This window comes from Budorcas taxicolor, unplaced genomic scaffold (assembly GCF_023091745.1).
Source record: "Budorcas taxicolor isolate Tak-1 unplaced genomic scaffold, Takin1.1 scaffold2521, whole genome shotgun sequence".
NCBI lineage: Eukaryota > Metazoa > Chordata > Mammalia > Artiodactyla > Bovidae > Budorcas > Budorcas taxicolor.
In genome coordinates this window covers 11041-28095 of record NW_026291876.1, presented here as the reverse complement: position 1 = coordinate 28095, position 17055 = coordinate 11041, and the positions used below count along the sequence as shown (strand labels likewise).

The 17055-nt window shown below is 31.7% G+C and overlaps 1 protein-coding gene across 1 annotated transcript; it reads left to right on the top strand.

Moving 5' to 3' along the window:
- The first annotated feature begins 12143 nt into the window (after positions 1 to 12143).
- Positions 12144 to 16668, top strand: LOC128071170 (uncharacterized). Its single transcript, XM_052664133.1, has 6 exons — positions 12144 to 12269; positions 13429 to 13549; positions 14025 to 14178; positions 14462 to 14537; positions 15635 to 15760; positions 16372 to 16668. The coding sequence occupies exons 1-6, from the start codon at positions 12144 to 12146 to the stop codon at positions 16666 to 16668; spliced, it is 900 nt and encodes a 299-aa protein (XP_052520093.1).
- The last annotated feature ends 387 nt before the right edge of the window (positions 16669 to 17055 follow it).

The following is a 17055-nucleotide window of genomic DNA, read 5'->3' as shown; positions in this document are numbered from 1 at the left end:
GGAGGTATTATCCGAGACAATAAGGGTAACTTCCTTAAATGTTTTTACTGTCCCTTCATCACCCAATCAGCCATTAAAGCTGAGTTACTGGCTTTTATATTTGGTCTGAGATTGTGTTTAGACTCGGGATATTGTAATGTTTGGGCGGAAATGGACTCTTTAAGCGCAGTTGAGCTTGTGAACCGAGGCAAACAAGGATCTTGGGATATTACTGAGGAGATAAGGAGAGCTAGAAGGTATTTAGTTGCTAGCAATGGAATTCTTACTCACATCTTTCGTGAAGGTAATCAACCAACTGACTATCTTGCAATTTTGGGAGCTAAAGCAAGGTGTGCGACTATCATACAAGATACAACAGGGCACAAACAACTTCAAGGTATGGTCAAGATTGATAAACTTGGTCTTCCTTGCTTTAGAATCTGAAGTTGGTTAGGATTAGATTTTTCTAGATTTAATGTTTTCTATATAGGCTATTGTAAAAAGGGGTGCTTGTACCCATTTTAGAATAGTTAGACGTTAGGGCAGGTAAGTCCCCCATCCTCCCATGAAAGTTAGGCTTAATGTCCCCATTCGTTCTTGTACCTTTTTCTTTATTAATAAAATTCTGGAGGGTACCGCCCCTCCTTCAAACAAAAAAAAAAAAGAGGATAAAATGTGTTGACATGGTGTATAGAAATAATGACGTGACTCTTACGAATATAATGATCTGAAATGCCATACTTTTTCTTCTAATCCTTGAAAACTTTAAGATATGTCCCGAAACAACATGTTTAGGACTGTCGTTCAGACTTCTATTGACTTTGGACATGTAAAAACTATTCCCATTTGATGTATGAAAATCATGAGCGTAGGTCCTTTCTCCCAAGATTGGATCGAGGGAACTGAACCCATTCTAGCCTAAAGCGAACTTTATCCCAGGACCTTGGTGCCTCCTACATATTCTTCTAGTCGCTTGGCTTCCACTCATGTTTGATTTCATCATAGATTTCAAATCTCACTTCCTTTAAGTCTTGATTTGCACTTGCTATCAACTTCCTGTAGAGAAACTCTGTGGCTTGTATAACGAACGTTTGTGAATTCCCAGCCTTATGTGCTTAAGTGAATGACTTGATATATTGATTCTTTGGACACCATGGAAACAAGGTAATCTCAAATCCTCAACTTGTGGAAACTTATGCATGAAATAATTATTGTCCAAAAATATTGACGAGGGAAGTTTGCCAGCCAATGAAAAATATTTCAACTTTTCAGTTGTATACGAGTCAAGAGTGCCACCATAGTTGAGATTACAATCTAAATGTTGAAGATGGGGTGCATCAATTTCAATATGTTGATTCCCCAAAGCGCAAACTGTAAATTCCTTAAGGTTATCAAGGTTAGTTACCTTAATTTTTTCCAAGCCGAAACATGAAGAAACGTCCAAGTTGTTAATCAAAGGGCATCTCGTGACAATACCTTGAAACATGTTATCATCTATGTAAATATTAATAAGATGTAATTTCCGAAGATGATTGAACATTACCTTATCATCCCTCCAGATCATATTTGTACCACGAACAATTAGTTCTCTTAGTGTTTTGGCTTCAAAAGCCGTATGTGGCAAATTATATTTATGTGATGGATTCAACCAATCATACCTGACATAAGAATTGAGTTCAAGTCTCTTGACACCGTTTTGAATAGCAATTTCAATCCATTTGTCCTGTGAATAAGAATCAAAAATGATATGAGGTAGAACCAATTGCATTATACGTATTTTTTGATGTTGGTATCTCTTTAAAGTGTTTTTGATGAATTTGGGAAGCTTTTCACTTCTCTTTGAGTTGTATATTGGATCATTATCCTTGCTTTTGCCAAAATTCAAAGTAGGGCTCGTAAGCCATGCACTATACCATGTTTTGCAAAATATACTTGATCGAGCTGCTTCTTTTGTCGTGAGATTAGATAGCATGTGATGGATTATGCCTTCAGGCAAATGAGAGATGTCTCCCATTTAGCTCTCTATGAATTTCTTCTTTCTCTTTAACCCTAGAAAAGTTTTTATATATAATCTTTCCTTAGGGCATACGTCGAGACATATTAAAAAGCCCAACCAATTGATTACTGTAAAAGCCCTAGCCGTGGCGGCGTAGCTTGATGTATTATGTATACAATCAACAAAGATTAACCTTACAATCTTTGTTATGTGGCTTGATATACAATCTTTAAATGACTAGATTAACCTTTTACTTTTTTTTTTTGGCAAAATCAGCAAAGATTTCAATAAAATAATGAAAATAACACAAGTGGGTCAAAGACCATTACAAAGAAGAAAACAAAGAATAATAAAAAAAGTAGCTAGTCTAAGAGAATAAGTACATTGAGGCAAGAGACGAGTATAAACAATCAACGAGCACAATGGCAGATGTATCTTGAATTAAGTGGGGGTTGCAACCCCTACTTATCCAGAAAAATATTAAAATTTTTATGTATTTTTTTTAAAAAAAATAGATATCTATATATTCTTAGTTAAAACATTAATTAGCCCGCACAGAAAAAAAAAAAAGAGAATGCCATTTTTCCCGATGAGTTTTTATTTAAATTCCAAACTCCTTCTACGAGGTTTTAGTTTTGCCAAGATTCCCTCATGATATCAAATTCTATCAAACAAATCCTTAAGATTAAATGACATTTTGGTCTTTTATTTTTTTTATTGAACTGTTTAATTCTAATTTATTGCCTTTAATTTTATTTTTTTATGTTTTTAAAAAGTTAGCTCGTTGCAAAAAAAAATAATATTTTGGGTTAGGAGAAAACATTGGATTCAATTTGAGATGTATATATATATGTATAGAATTTTTTTTTAAAAAGTGAATCTAATTTTTTTCTAATCTTCTACCTAACATGATTCTTGCACAATAAGCTGTTTTTATTTTTATATTTTTAGAAGGTTAGCTCATTGCAAATAAATTATAATAAACCGAGCCAATGATTTTTTAGAATGGCTATATATTCCTTACAAATGCTCAATGTGATATAGCGAAATCATGACAATTGAGTTAGAAAAAATATTGGATTTAACTTTAGATGTACAGTAGAACCTCTTTAAATTAATAGCGTTGGGACCATAAAATTTTATTAATTTAGCGAAATATTATTTTATAGATAAATTAATAACTATTAATTAATAGAGATGTTTTTAATTTTTTTGGCTTTATAGTAAACATATTATGATTATGATATCTTTTTTTGAAAAGTGACTTGTATTTTTCCGGTCCAATTTGAAAAGATAAGTAATGAGAATAGAAAATAACATTTAATTTAGTATGATTAGAACAAAGTTTTTCTAATCTCGTATCTAAGTGCTTGTAGAATTAGGATGAGAACTAATTTATCTAATCTTGTATCCTAATCCTTGTAGGACTATCTCAATTTTTTCTCTTTAAATAATTAAATATGAAATTCAATAAAAGACAAACTACTCTTGATTCATATTTTAAGAAAACCTCGTAGTTAATTTATTATGTACTTTTTAGCTAATTATTAATTTATGAAATATTTGGGTCAATAAAATATAATTTTTTTTTAAATGTATTATCTTATAATTTTATTGAATTTATCAACTTTTTACACTGGTCCCAAGTCAGGACCAGACATTTTTATTAATTAAAAAAGATTATTAATTTATCGAGTATTAATTTAAAGAGGTTCTACTGTATGTATATATATATATACAAGAATAAATTCGAAAGTAAATATTTTTTTTCTTTAGTCCTATTGAGAAAAATTCCTAAATCCGCCCTTGAACAAGGCCCTCCAACTCTTCTAATTATGGAGACACTTCTAGTGTTCTTTTTTGTTTGAAAGGAAAAAAAATATTTTCTCCTGAATTTAGTTTATTATACACCTACAACAAAAGGTACAGTTGTGATTATTTTGTATTGTTATGGAAGGATTAGGTAAATGGATGGAAAGAAAACAATTTCTCCTTTTCTTGAATTAAATTTTTGTTAAGGAAAGAGAAATTGAATTACTGAAAAATCCTTAACAACGTATTAATATATTTTTCTTAAATTGGGAAAAAAAGGAAAGGAAAGGAAACAATAGTTTATAAAATGACAAATACTTCCTTATCTTAACAAAAAAATTACTACTCCATTTTTCATTTTTGCTTTTATGTATTTTAGTAACTTTATATTAATATTATCATTTTCTTCTCCAATCATAAGAAACCTTAAAATTCCTTCATTTCCTTTCCCTTATGTTTTTTGGTTTTTGGGTTAATACCACTTTTGACCATTTATCTTTAACTTCATTAACAATGTGGTCCCTTATCTTCAAAAGTGATTTGTTTCATTCTCTTATTTTTTCAAGTTGAGACACCGTTAGTCTTCTTCGGTCAATCTGTTAAAAAACTGATGGAAGAAGCATGTGTTGCTCACATGATAGTAAAATATCTCTACTTTTAGGAATAAAAGCGTCTTTTGTTTATTTTTTCTGTTTAGCTTTTCTTTTCTTCATCTTTATCTTCATCTTCTTCATCCATACTCTACCATTGTACCTTTATTACACTCACCTCCACTAGACATTTGAATCCACACATCCAAATCTAAACAAGACCATCTTTACTAACTAAAAAATTCATTGCCGGCATATTGTCAATCTCTAAATACAAATTTAATTCACAGAGAATTTCCAGATTAGACATAAACATCACAAAGCATAAATTAAAACCAAATTTAATTCCCAAACGGCAAAAGGAAAATGCAGAATGAATCAATATGTTCTACAATCACCATGTGATTCCCTACTTATCAAAATTCTACTCTAGTCTAATTCCCAATCCCTAGATTTGAAACCCGATTTCCCAATTCTTTTATTTCACCACACGCCTTCAACAACTCAAGATCCAGCTACCATTTTGCTTGCATATTCTGAAAGCCCAACAAAAATCTTTTCTACTGCCATTGTTCTTCCGAAGGCAAAAAAGGAAAAAAAAAAAAAAAGCGCAATAGAATTGAGGGAAAAAAAAACCCAACAAAAATCTTTTCTACTGCCATTTTTCTACCGCCATTGTTTTATTGCATTGTTCTTTCTAATATACCATATTGTCATATATCCCTAGTTTCTCCATTTGTAAAAATTTGATACCTAAAGTAGTGGAACATTAATTTCTAATCCGAAAATTGGCTAAAGTCGTCTGTTAGAAGGGACATTGAGGAAATAAAAAAAAAGTTAACATTCTTTGTTATTTTAGTTAAAGCTTTTAAACAGATAATTACCTATCCATTGCTCCATGAAACTAATGCGGTCCAAGTAAGAAAGTTTGGGAGGGCGAGAAGCTTAGTTGGTAGACTACCTCTTCTGACTTGTACATATGGTTATGGTTCGAATCTTAGAGGTAGGGATAGAGATAGGGATAAGAAAAAAAAAGTAATAAAAAAGTTTGGGATCTAAGTTAAGGCAAACAAAATATAAGCATCAAAACAGAATCCGTTAAATAACTTAGGTTTATTTGGACAATCTGGCCAAGAATAATTTGTTCAAAACCTTCTCATCATATAATTATTATTTTTTTCTTGTCGTGTTCTCATCATATAGTTGTATTCATTGGACTAGCATTATTTATTTCTTTGCAATATTTTGAACACATTTTCATTACAAGGAGAAGCGATGAGTTTATATAGTGAGTATATATAAATCACAATATGGTGAGAGAGACGTACATTTTTATAAAGGAGAATTGAAAATGAAGCTCTATCAGTTTTAAAGCCTCTACCTTGGGCAATATGTTCATTTTAGTCACATCCTTCAAATGGATCTATTATCCATTTAATTGATTGTGGATAGATCATGAGATAGGAGCAAAAAAAAATGGTCAACGATTATAATGATGGTTATCAGTTTGTCTTTGTCAATGCTAAAAGTCGATAAATGACACGTGACTACTTAACGAAAAGATAGATAAACAAGTTTAAATAATCATCAACGGTTATCAAATTAATTTTCACTATAAATGTGACAGCAGACAACACACATAAAAGCAATACAATCAATCCAACAAGTCTTAAATATATCCTTAGAAGTAGCTTATAACATAGGTTTTACTTGATTTCATTTACTTGTTTTCATCTATTATCACTTTGAGTAGGAGTATGTGACTTTAATTAATTATCAGCACTTGAGAATAAAAACCTTCTTTATATTTTGTTAAGGTAGAAATTTGGGTCTTCACTTTGAGCTCGATCTACGCACAAAAATAAGATTAAACACTCTAATGATTAAGTTAGTTTTTGTGTGATTTGTTTAGAAAGACAGATGAGGATTTAGAAAGTGTATAGTGTAAATGAGTTATATTTCCTTTGAGAATGAATGAATGATATTTATACCTTATTAAGGACATCTTTTCTTGATTTGATAGGATTTTATCAAATTCTGTTATAACTGTTTTTTTAAAGCCTAGGGAATAGTTTTGATTCCTGACCTCGGATTCATATGTTAGGACAAATATCGATAACCCCGACCTTGGATCTCATGAGTAGTCAAGTCAGATATGAACCAACTATATATGTTCCATCAATGACAAAACAATCACTTAGTGTCGCGAGATTTGTCCCTCTATCATATTCAATCTTTGTTTCTTAATCACTGAAGCGATTTGAGTCTCTTGGTAAATTTAGCTCATTTATCATTAATATCTTGAAGACAAAAATCATTAGGATCATATCCTCACATACAATCTCCTATAAATATAATTACGCCCTATGGAATACTTGTCCACCTGATTAATCTTCATGAGGTTACGTGTCCAACACTAATATTAATCTGAACCATTAGAATTAAGGATAATCTTAGGCAAACTAAAAGCACCATGTTAGAGGATTCGTCCATGGCTTATTGCGACGCGTGGTTGATAAAGCTGCTGTACTAGTTATTAGATAAGTGTGGAGTGATTTTAACAAAGAGGCCAAGTTGACTAGGTAACTGCATTAAGGAAGATATATAGATGGTGCCAGAGATGATAAAAAGTTAAAATCTTTTTTAAACAAAGTAAAGTGGGATTTAGATGTCACTAGGCATTTGTTTTAGTAGTGATATAGTTCTTATTTTGTGCATAAGAAATCCCAAGTTAATTTTTATTTTATGTGTAAAAAATTTTAAAATTAATTCTTAATAAATATATATATATATTTTTATGTAATGTAATATTAATTTAGTCATTTCTTTAAATTAAAAAAAAAAAGTGGGATTTGGACCAATCTTTGAGCACAACAAGTTTTGAGCAGACAATCTTTGTTTAGCACCACGTTCAACTTTTAAAACATAGCATGATGTATAGCAGCAGCTTTTGGTTGGTGGATGTCCAAATCAATACTTTGTTTTGCCCAAATCTTTTTTTTTTTCGATGAAAAGCCCCTGATTCATTTTTTGATATAACTAGTTTTAGTCAAACTAACGAATATATATAAACCAAGAAAATGTGAAATAGCCAACCTACGCCTATTGAAGGCCCCTCTAACGCAGAGTGATTTAGATTTTCTTTTTGACGAATAACACACCTTATACGATATTCGTTTTAAGATTATAAATTTCGTGATATAATAATATGCTCTAATACATATTTTAAGTTAGTTGAGGGGCAAATAATATTTGTAATAAGAGGATATAAATTTAAATTTTAAACTTTTGATCAATAATAAATAACTACGTACGTACAACTTCATCCGATTCTTGTGAGAAAAAAATGGTCTCTAGTTCATTGTATTTACTGAATTACCACCGGCTTCGACTTAAAAAATTCCATGCATTGAAATAATTTTCTAGTTTAAAAACAGTTATATTAGGTTATTTATTTATTTATATATATATGGAAATAAATATCTAGTCAGAAAAACCGTTGGATTGGTTTTCCGAAAAATAGAGAGAGAGATAGAGAGAAAGTGGATGTCTTTCTTGAATAATGACTTCTACCCACAAATGATTAACAGATAATAAAATATTAATTGATGTCTGATTTGGTCCAAGTCCATGTGTCTCGTGATTAGCTCGATTGTGAGAGGCTCGAAGCTTTATTTGAAAAGACAGAGAAAATTAGATTATCATAGGATTCTCTTTTGAGAAAATTCTAAAGCTCAAGTTAAGTGTTAGAATGTTTTGACCATTAGATCAGGTAGAATTGCATTGATTAATTCTTGGTAATTAGAATACGGAAGAAGGATATTATGAATCTGATAAATAGATAGAGTTTTTTCAAAAAAATTTGTTAGTGGAGGAAGATTTTGAGACAAAGGGTTAAAGAAAGAGCCAAAAAAAAAAAGATTTTTCGTGTATAATCTTGCATAATTTTGAATGTTATCAATTTCGGTATGTAAACCAAATAATACAATACAAGCAAAAGTGTTTGGATTGTACTTTTACAGCTTGTTTGGATTGACAATATTAAAGGAAATGAAATATTAGGGAGGGATTTTTCAATTATTTTTCTTATTTGAATTGCAAACTTAGAGGAAGGAAGAGTTATGGAGGGGTTCTAAAATCCTTCAATTTTTTTTAATGAGAAAATTTTTACTATCCTTTTAATTTGGGGTGTTTTGGAAGGAAATGAAAGGTTTTGTGTAAAAAAATTCTCTTGCCTCTACATATCTCATGGTTATAAAATTAAAAAAATAGTACTTAAGTAGTTTTGTATTTAAAATTATCATTTCATTTCCTTTCCTTCTTTAGTCCAAACAAAAAATAATAAAATTATTTCCTTTCCTTTCCTTAATTTCCATTATTTTTTGTTTTTACAATTCAAACAAATTTAAAGTAATTCATTTCATTTCCTTTCTTTTATTTTTCTTCCTTCACTTTCCTTTTCCTTCCTCTCCTTTGTGCAATCCAAATAGGGGATTAAAGGAAAGTAAAGGAAAGGAAAGGAAGAGGAAGGATAGGAAAATTCCTTTCTTTGGTTGGATTGATTTTTAGAAGAGAGAAAATGTTATGGAGAGAATTAAAGAATCCTCCTAATTTGGGTTTTTTTTTTTTTTTGAAAAAAGATCAACAATGGTTCCCCACCTACTCTCTAGATGACTCGATTTTTTTTTTTAAAAAAAGATCAATAATGGTTCCCCACTTACTCCTTAGATGACTCGAACTTAAGATCATTTAAGTCTCAAGTGATGGTTGCTCACACTAAACTTAACCCTCTTATCTCCTCCTAATTTGGGGTTTGTGAAGTACCTTTACATCATTTTAATTATATCATTAATATAACAACCTTTCATTTTCTTTCATTATTAACCTTTCATTTTCTTTCATTCTCTAATTCAAACAAAGAGTCATAAAATTATTTTCTTTCATTTCCTTTATTAATTTTTTTAAAAAAAATCCAAACAAGAGAATCTCTTCCATTCATTTCTTTATTTATTTATTTTTTCTTTTTCCTTACTTGCCTTTCCTTTCCCTCGTGCAATCCAAACATAGAGTGCCTTTTGGGGCAAAAAAGAGATTTGTGTAAGTAATGTGAGATTGCCAAAAAGAAGAAGTAAAAGGTATTTAGACGATCTTACCAAGGGATCTAGAAGGACTTTGCATTAATAGATTGTCATTCGTTTTTTTTTCTTCTTCAGCAATCGTTGGACATTTATGTTTTGTGGACAATATCCACTTTTTGGAAGTTTATAGAATTTTTGTGGAGATATAAGGCGAGTTGAGAGATGGATATATAGTCGACTGGACAAAACAAAAATTACCTCAACTACCACTATAGCACATAGAGATAGAGGTACGATTCATCGCCTTACTTATCTAAACGTGTTGCCGAATAGTCGAATATATCGTACTCTAATTTTGTTGAAGTTAGGAATCATTTGCTATTATCAGCATTGCTCATTATCTCATTATTAGGTAACGCATTCTCGTTTATCGATTTGTTGATTAAGGTAACATGTTCTCACTGGTTACATTTTACGGTCTTAGGCCTCTCTTGAATAAAAAAAGAAAAAAAATTACCTCAACCATCAGGTCAAAGCTTGCTCGTTCTCAACTATCCACTTGTCAGTGTAGTGTTTGCTGGTTTTTCGGGCTTTTTCCCTCAACATTAACTATCACTATTAAATGGATACAACTTCAATAATTAATGAGAGAGATATCTCTATTGTGAAGTGTTATATAAATTCATGAATAATATCTTAAAGAAGAAATAAATCCGTATATAAGGGAAATACATAGATGTTTATAAGATAAATGACTCTATTCAAAAAATTATTGTGGTTATGCTTAGAACTTTTTTAGGCAAAGGTTGTAACGAGTGCACATGGTTCTTGCAAATGTAAGATATAGAAAATCTATTATGCGCAACCCCACCCTTGTTAATAAAGAGATTAATTTCATTCCAAGATCAAATATTCAAGAATAAACGACTTAATACTTTTTATATTTTGTTAAAAGTATATAATATTCTCTTGTATTTTAAAACGTAGCTAATTATCTTCTTGTATTTTATGAAAATAGCTGAATACCTCCCTGTGTTTTAAAACGTAGCTGATTATCCCTTTGTATTTTTAAAAACGTAGCTGAATACCTCCTATTAAAATAAATAATTTTTTTTATAAAACATATGAGGTAGTTAGTTACGTTTTAAAATAGAGAGGAGTATTCAGCTACTTTTATAAAATATAAGAAAAATAATCAATTACGTTTTTAAATATAAAAAGTATTGTGTACTTTTAATAAAATATAAAAATATTATGTAGTTTCCTCAATATTCAATGAGAAAACACTTTGAACATTACACCAAACACGTCGACCTTTCCCTAGTCGTTAAGCAAACGGAGGAAAAGTTAATCTAGCAATTCTAGCCTATGTCCGAGGACATTTTGATAAATGAACCACATTGCCCTTGCTTTAGTTTATCTCATGCAAATGATTCCCACTTTCTTTGTTTCTGACTATGAACATACTTTGCCTATTTTTTTTTATTTTTTTTAATTATTAGTATAATAAATGGGTAAGTACCATATTAGAGTTGCGCGTAATTTAACTATGGACCTGCAATTACTTTTCTATACCATAGCACCAATGGCCTATAAGTTATACGTTATCAAAACTTCGAGGTGTTATTATCGATGCCACAGCTGCAATAATAAATAAGAGTAAAACACAATTAGGCTTGAACCCACACTTGGCATGGATTTTCAAGTTGTGTTGTCATATCGGCATACTTTTGCTACCCTTTTTTTATTTAAAAGAAAGTGTAAGCCAACTTTATATTACTTTTAAAGAACATCGTTAGCACTCCAAAAATTAAATTGATCTTTGACACCAAAGCTAGAATCATATTAATAGATTGGGTCAAGTACAAAAATGCCCGTGAATCACTTTAACGTGTAATCTTACGCACTAAGATTGGGCCCACACACACGGTTGTCCCATATGTTTTGAATAGGAAAAATCTCACATTTAGTCTCTATTGTTTACAAAAAATTTTAATTTAGTCCTTATTATTTAAAATATCTCAATTTAGTCTATATTATTTCTCTAAAAATTTTAATTTCATCCCTATTGTTTAAAGTTTCTCAATTTCGTCATTATTATTTTTCAAAAAGTTTCAAGTTCTTTTTCATTATTTTCAAAAAGTTTTAAATTCGTCCCTATTGTTTATCAAAAAAATTCAATTTAGTCCTTGAATAATGGGGACAAAATTGAAACTTTAAGAAAACAATAAGGACGAAATTAAAACTTTTTAAAAACAATAGAGACGAAATTGAAACTTTTTACGAAATAATAGGGACTAAATTGAGACATTTTAAATAATAGGGACGAAATTGAGACTTTTGGTAAAATAATAGGGACTCAATTGAGATATTTTAAATAATATGAATTAAATTGAGATATTTTATAAACAATAGGGACTAAATGTGAAATTTTCCCTTTTGAATACTTTGGCTACTTTCTTTACCATCTTTTCTATATAACCATGCAACTACTTTGAGTTCTCTCCCCTTCTCTCTTTCCTCTTTCTCTCTTCCAACTCTTAACTTCATTTCTAAGCAAGAAGTTCAGTAAAATTTTTCTAAACCAGAGTGCTTGCAATGGATAAAAAGAGATCAGCGTTCATTTTTTCTTGTTCTTACATGAAACGAAGCCTTTCAGAGTTGGCTCTTGAGGAACTGTTCAAGAACATGAGAAGTCCAGAAATTGTGAACAAAAATGGCCAGAAAGATAGTAATGTCTGTGGAGGTAGTGATAGTAATGGTCCTTCTGATTTCGACAATGGTGGCAGAAGTTTTCGTGATGTCTCTTTTTCGGTAAATCAGGTTCGTTATCCCCTTTGGCATTCGTCCGTTCAAGTGATGTTTTACTCTTTATAAATATTCATGTATGAAATATCTAATATCTCTTTATATAGTATAAACTCTTGTCATATACGTATAGATAGATGATTGAAATATCACCCTTGATATATATAATGATATATAACAATACTCTATGTTATTTTACATTTTTGTAAACTTTTATGCATGACCATCATGTTGAAAATTACATCCATTATCTTGGTATGACACAAACTGAAAATTAGAGTGTCAAGTTTGTGTTTGATGTATACCGTGGACTTGGCTTTACTTTAGGTTCATATTTTCACATGGGAAATTTGCACAAATGGTCCTTATTATTATTTTTTAAATTTTAATCTTTATTATTTAAAATTAATCAATTTAATTTATATTATTTTTCAAAATTTTTAAATTCGTCCCTATTGTTTAAAATTAGTCAATTTAGTCCTTATTATTTTTCAAAAAGTTTTAATTTAATTATACCTAAATTGGCTAAATTGATTTTTTTGGAGAACAATAGGAATTAATTTAAAAAAAAAAAAAATAATAGAGACTAAATTGTCAAATTTTGAACAATAGGGATAACTTTAAATTTTTTGAAAAATAATAGAGACAAATTTAATATTTTGTGGAAATAGTAGGATTGTTTGTGCAATTTTCCCTTTTGATATAGAGATACTTGCTACAACCTCTGAAATTGTTGAGATATAAACAGGAAAAAAGCCACAACATCACGGCTTTCGGTGTCTGTCAATTTTTGTCGTACTATTAGCAAGAGTAGTTTAGAATCTTACATAACCATTTTGAATTTTTTAATTTTTTCATGTGAAACAATTATATATTCTAATAGTTATCATGAACTGAAAAAAGGAAAATATACAACAGTTGAGGTGGGCAGAAGTCTTCGATCATACCTATCCATCCATAACAGATATGAAATTTTTTTTTTATTCAATGGAGGCCGTAGTCATGATTCGAATTTAGAACATTTTATTACAAACCCGACAGAAAGGATATTGTGGAACACTCGATCAGGATAATGATCCGATTATGTGTAACTAATCGTACATTATCCCGGGTTCTAGTAATCTGCTAATTAGAAGTTTGCCATTTCTTCTTGTGTCAAAAGCAGGACATCAGAAATGGTTTTTCAAACAATGGTGCAGCAACAGATATTGCTTTGTCGTCTCAAAATCCCACTCTGAATAATTCCAGCATTACAGTGACAAGTGACTCTCAATCATCAATATATGGTATGTAATCAATATATGGTATGTACAGTATTGGAGATCTGGAATAGGGGCTCCTGGGCAGAAAACATATAAAGACTATTCCTGCTGTAATCTGCCGGGACAGTCAGTGGCTGACTCAAACATCTAAGTTAAAAAAATTTAATATAATAATTTTTTTATAAAAAAAATAAAAAAAAAGGGAAAAAATACATTTTTCGAAATTGAGAATGTACACTTATATATGTTCAAGCCAATATAGATCAACTCCTGGGGACAGCTAATTTATCCGCCCAGGCTGGGAACTTCCAGAGAGCCAAGGCACATCGGCTGCCGAGCCATCCGGGAGACTAATTTGTCGGCCTGGGCTCCCCTACTCCAGATTCACCAATAATACAGTTCCACGACATTCTATGTAGTCGCGTGGCGACAGATAATTTTATAGTATATGTATTGAGGCGTTCATATGTTCTTTTCTCTTACAATTTTGCTCAATCAGTTGGCAATCCAAGATCAGCTGCTAAACCAACAGGCAGAGGGAATCAAGCAATCAGTAATTCCTCGAACGATCAATCAGATGACGATGACAATGGCACAGAAGCTGGTTCATGTGAACAAAGCACTGACCCTATCGACACAAAGCACATCAAAAGGTATATATATGCTTAGAAAGAAATATGCTTTCTACATATGCATTGTCTAAAACAACGATTTTTATCAGCTGTAGCAACGAAAGAAACTATGGAACCGGTGAACGCAAAAGCTTTCAACTTAGTCTGTGTTCTTAACATTAATCTTAAAGATCCTTAGCATTGGATTTCTAAATTCTCATAGTAGTTCCCTGGGATACCTTCTAGAGCCTGTGGAATAATTTTTATGTATTCTGTCATTTCACTGATTCGTACTAAATAACGAGCTAATGAATCCCTCTTTCAGGATGGTTTCGAATAGGGAGTCTGCTCGTCGCTCGAGAAGAAGGAAGCAGACACACTTGGCAGAACTTGAACAGCAGGTATCTAATTCTCCAAGCAGTTATTAAAGTGTTTATGCAAAAGATTTTGGAAACAATAAGTCAAGAAGAGAGGGAGAATTCTAGTAACAAACACAAGCATTTAGTTTTTAGATCTGCTGTAATAAAATGCTGGTCTCTTCCCTATGTGCTTGTTGAAACAGGGGATTGCATGAAAATAAGAATTTGATCCCAGTTACAGCTTAAAAATAAGAAACGACTCCTAAATTATGCACATACATGTCCATATGGGCATATCCAAACATAGTTACGAGATTCGCAATACGTTACGAGTCGTCATACGAGTGTAGGTACAGGGTACGACACTTAGAAGTTTATAGGGTACAATGAGGGTAGAAATATTCTTGAGTACGTTGATTGGGTTCATGATACGTTCTGAAGAATTTTTGAGTTCGTTTACCAAATATTATGTAGATCAATGGTATTTTCTATTTTCTAATTATAAAATCACTTTTTTGCGGAGTTTAGTCTAATTACTAATTCTGGCATCCAAATCTAGTAGGAGTTCTCTTTTGTTATTTTTTTGGTAAAAATGTGTATATTATTTGTATTGCCAATTTTAACGAATTGGAATGTGAATTGAAGTGTTTCAGACCTTTCAGAACGCAAACATATTGCAAATTGGGACGTGGGATCCGGGTTGCAAAATTTTAGGTTTAGACTAATATATCTCATGAGAAAACTGGCAAAAGGTTCAAGTACAAACACTAATGTATCATCCTCAATTTCACCCTTCATTTAATTCTAACTTGTCGGTATACCTAAAAGCTAGCTATAAAACAAAACTTCATAAAAACCAGAAACTACACATATTGCTTTGAAGCCAAAGTAAGCAACATAAAGGAGTGTGCATGGATCACTTTGAAGCTAGGTTACCAAACATTCTTGTGTTCAAGTATCGTTGTTATTTATTTAAATACATCAAAACTGTCCTTGAAGGCAATATATAAATATAATAAACTCCTCTCTAAAGTTTAAACTTTTAGATGAAGTGATCACTTAATAAAACCGAACCATTCAATTTTGCAGGGTGATAAAACTCTCTCTCATGGATGTCATAGTTGTTTTTTTGTACTTAGGTTGAACAACTAAGGCGAGCAAGTGCATCTTTGTCCAAGCAGCTTTCAAATGCTACGCATCATTTTAAAGATGCCACAACTAATAACCGGGTGCTTCAGTCAGACGTTGAAGCTTTGAAAGCCAAGGTTCCATTATTGCTTTCATCCCCTCTCCTTCACATATATATACTCTCTCGGTTCATAGTTAAATGTTATAATTTGACAAGGCACAAAGGTAATTTGAGAGTTAAAGTTAGGATATAGTTTAGAAGAAAGAGACCAAGAGGACCTTAACTTATTTTATTATTAAATACCCAAAAACGAGATTGCATTTGGGCTCGAGGCCTTTTGATTGGGTAAGCTCGGTGAGCCTTGTTTCCAAGGGGATAATTAAAAATGGGTCTATCGGATTTGGATGGTGTAGAATCATGTTTGGAAGACTTAGGGGAGCCTTTATTAGATAAAGGGGAAGGGGTTTTGGATTCGGGATGATTCAAAAAAACATGAACGTCTGAGAAGAAAAACCTTGAGAGATGGTGGATTTAGGAACCACTGGTTCTTGAGAGATGGTGGAGGCTTTCATAAGTTGGACTTGGGGCACCACAGGTTCTTGAGAAATGGTGGAGGCTTCCGTAGGTTGGGCTTGGGGCACCACGCGCGGGTTCTTGTTAGGTTTGAGTTTGATTGTCATGTAAGCATTATCTAGCATATACTACATATATAGAATGTCTCCTGATTGAATGTGTACTTCATTACAGGTGAAACTAGCTGAAGATATGGTTGCTCGAGGCTCATTCACCTCCAGTACCAGTCATCTTCTTCAAAATTACTTGAACATTTACACTCCCCAGACATTTAGCAACAATAACATGTCTCCTACAATTAATATTGTTCGTGCAAGAGATGATATTACATACCCGGGAGTGCCCTCGTCGGTGCAAAGTTCAACCTTTGGACAGCTTGAAAATCTAGATACCTTCAATGGCAGCATTAATAATGGAGGAGCCATAAGTGATTCTGTAAGCTGTGTGACAGAGATATGGCCTTGGGAATGATATCATGTTTCAGTATCGAAGTAGATCTGGCGAGTCTGGAGGGACATCGTATGCTCGAGCCATCAGTGAAATACTACTCTAGAAGAGCTACGCTTGCTTACTTTTACATGTGCTAAATTTCAGAAACTATCAGTTAGTACCATGTATAAACTTCTATTAGCTTCAAATAATGGCTTTATGTCACGCGAGCCATGGTTCAAATTCCCTTTAGATGGTAAGATTTCTACACTAAACATCACATCTTTGTTTATATTAAGATTTCTTTTCATATAGAGGACGGTAAGGATCACCTAAATAATGTATAGCAATGTTGTGTTAAACAAAAAAATACTGAAAACATATGCGGAAACAAACAATTGTAAGAGCCACCACCAACGGTGGTTCTAA

What these genes read in the sequence shown, in the direction of transcription:
- LOC128071170 (XM_052664133.1), top strand. Translation starts at nt 12,144, where the DNA reads ATGAGAAGTCCAGAAATTGTGAACAAAAATGGCCAGAAAGATAGTAAT. An exon ending in TGGCAGAACTTGAACAGCAG is followed by an intron (nt 14,538 to 15,634) that starts GTATCTAATTCT and finishes TTTTGTACTTAG; the next exon opens with GTTGAACAACTAAGGCGAGC. An exon ending in TTGAAGCTTTGAAAGCCAAG is followed by an intron (nt 15,761 to 16,371) that starts GTTCCATTATTG and finishes ACTTCATTACAG; the next exon opens with GTGAAACTAGCTGAAGATAT.